Source organism: Staurois parvus, unplaced genomic scaffold (genome assembly GCF_062004578.1).
Source record: "Staurois parvus isolate SC_StPar_1 unplaced genomic scaffold, SC_StPar_1.0 ptg000470l, whole genome shotgun sequence".
NCBI lineage: Eukaryota > Metazoa > Chordata > Amphibia > Anura > Ranidae > Staurois > Staurois parvus.
In genome coordinates, this window is record NW_028318266.1 from 2,743,747 (window position 1) to 2,746,573 (window position 2,827).

The following is a 2,827-nucleotide window of genomic DNA, read 5'->3' on the forward strand; positions in this document are numbered from 1 at the left end:
ACACTGATGCTCCCTGAGCCTGCAGGACAGCTTGAATGTCTTTGGAACATGTTTGGGGCTGCTTATCCACCATCCGGACTATTCTGCGTTGCAATCTTTCATCAATTTTCCTCATCCGTCCACGACCAGGGAGATTAGCTACAGTGCCATGGGTTGCAAACTTCTTGATAATGTTGCGCACTGTGGACAAAGGCAAATCTAGTTCTCTGGAGATGGACTTGTAACCTTGAGATTGTTGATATTTTGCCACAATTTTGGTTCTCAGGTCCTCAGACAGTTCTCGTCTCCTCTTTCTGTTGTCCATGCTTAGTGTGGCACAGACAGACACACAATGCAAAGGTTAAGTGAACGTCTCTCCTTTTTATCTGCTTTCAGGTGTGATTTCTATATTGCCCACACCTGTTACTTGCCCCAGGTGAGTTTACAGGAGCATCACATGCTTGTAACATTCTTATTTATCCGCAGTTGTGAAAGGGTGCCAATACTTTTGTCCAGCCCATTTTTGGAGGTTTGTGTGACATTATGTCGAATTTGCTTTCTTTCCTCCCTTTTTTTGTTTTGTCCCAATACACACAAAGGGAATAAACATGTGTATAGCAAAACATGTGTTAATGCAATACGTTTCGTGAGAAATACATGATTTCCTGGAGAAATATCAAGGGTGCCAACAATTTCGGCCATGACTGTATGTATGCCAATGTTATCAACAGCAAAATAAAATATCAAGTGTATTTTTTCCTTTGGTGTAAATTTAAAATGATTGTTTTTACATATTTTACAAAATCAGTATTTTTGGATGTACCATAATGTCGTCAAATTATTTTAATGTTCTTCAAGGAGGATCAAAAAGCTAATTTATTGTGTTTTTATGTCAAATTAGCCTAAAAACCTTTATAATTATTGTTGTTTGTATTATCTATTTTTCAGGGGAAAGTCCTATTACCATGATCTTTAAATATTCGACCAAATAAAGAGTGCGTGAGATTAGAAAAAATGTGAAAATGCTGTAATAACATTCTATTTTCAAAAACAACAAAAATACATTATTGGTGTCTTTGAATACCCTTCAAATAAAGAATGTGTGAGATCAACCAGACTCAGGTCACACAAATTAAACTACTTGGATTTCGAGGTCTTTATAAATTTAGGATTCTGCTGTTCATGGTGTTCCTCCTAACATACATAATGATACTAAGTGGGAATATTTTAATAATAACCTTAGTGGCAACTGTTGACCACCTAAAAATTCCGATGTTCTTCCTTCTCAAGCACTTGGCCACATCTGATGTCCTACTGACCACCTGTGTGGTCCCGATGACTCTGGAGGTCATTATTAGAAATGAAGTAAGAATATCACTGGCTGGTTGCATCACTCAACTTTATTTTATTGGTACTTGCAGCTGTTCACAAAGTTTTCTCATTGCTGTCATGTCCTACGATCGGTATTTGGCTATTTGTAATCCCTTACGCTATTCATCCCTTATGAGCTCCCATATTATATCTCTGCTGATCATTGGGTTGTGGGCCTTAGTTATTATTTTATTATTAAGTGAAATGATTGAGTTATTTCAATTGAATTACTGTGGACTGAATTCTATAGACCACTTTTTCTGTGATTTCAGCCCAATAGTTGAATTGGCCACCTCAGACACTTCTGCTTTTATGCTGCATGACGTTTTTGTTTCCATTGTTACAATATTTTTACCATTTGTGTTTATTATTGTAACTTATATCTGTATTCTAGTCACTATTCTGAAGATATCTTCCATTTATGGCCAAAGAAAAGCCTTCTCCACTTGTAGCTCACATTTGGCCATGGTTTGTGCTTATTATGGAACATTAATCACTGTTTATGTGGTTCCAACTGATGAGAGCTCAACCAACATGAATAAATATAGGTCCCTCCTCTACACTGTGGTGTCTCCATTGATGAATCCAATCATATATAGCCTGAGAAACCATGAGATCAAGAGAGCTCTGCAGAAAATGATGGCTACTTTTAAGACTTTTGTCAGGTAGTAAAGCAATTTTATATTTAACTAATAGACACAGCCGTACAATTAATTTAAGGACTACCTTCAAGAATTACAGCAGGCCACATGAAGGCAATTAACATGGTTGTAATCCTCAGACATGAAACATGAACAAAACACATCACTCTAAGTGTGTACTTGTCTCAATAAAGAGCATAAGTGTAATTTCTATCTGCTGCTTTGTTTCTCTGCTTTCAACATGAATCACTTCTGATAAAGGTTTTCTGACACCAAGAAAAAAAAAGGTGATGGGGAGGGAGCTCCAACACACAGTCTGTTATTGACAGCCTCGGCTCTGTTCCTGTGTGCTGTGTGGAGGGGGGGGTGTCCCTTCCCTCCAATCAGCTCTCAGAGCTCTCCTCACTGCAGAGTGTAATTTCAGCTCTCTGCCGCCTGCTGTCTGAAATCTCAGACAAACTGTATAAATTCTGAACTTTGAATAGCTGTAGAGGAGAGAGGTCTGAAGATAAACAGGTACAGCTTATGTAGGAGGATTTTTTTAATCTCTGAGTATCAGCTGAGGCCAGTCACTTTACTGGGCATATGTTAGATCCCTTTCACACAGGGAAGACTTCGGTCCACTGGCCCACAGGTTACAGGTCCGTGCCCCCTCCGCTTATGCAGAGTGGACACAGACACAGCCCACTCTCCTCTATGGGCAGTTAGATGTAATGTCATCTGATATGACCAAACAGAGGGGAACGATCCCCCTTCTGTTTGTTTTTATCAGATTAAGGTAGCTGTGAATAAATAGACTTTACATTCATCTACCCATAGAGGAAAATGGAGGATTT

General features: G+C 38.7%; 1 protein-coding gene across 1 annotated transcript; it reads left to right on the forward strand.

The window, feature by feature from the left end:
- The first annotated feature begins 950 nt into the window (after nt 1-950).
- LOC149452535 (olfactory receptor 6Y1-like) lies at nt 951-2,140 on the forward strand. Its single transcript, XM_089689192.1, has one exon. The coding sequence runs from the start codon at nt 1,078-1,080 to the stop codon at nt 2,017-2,019; it is 942 nt and encodes a 313-aa protein (XP_089545318.1). The 5' UTR covers nt 951-1,077; the 3' UTR covers nt 2,020-2,140.
- Nucleotides 2,141-2,827: the final 687 nt, after the last annotated feature.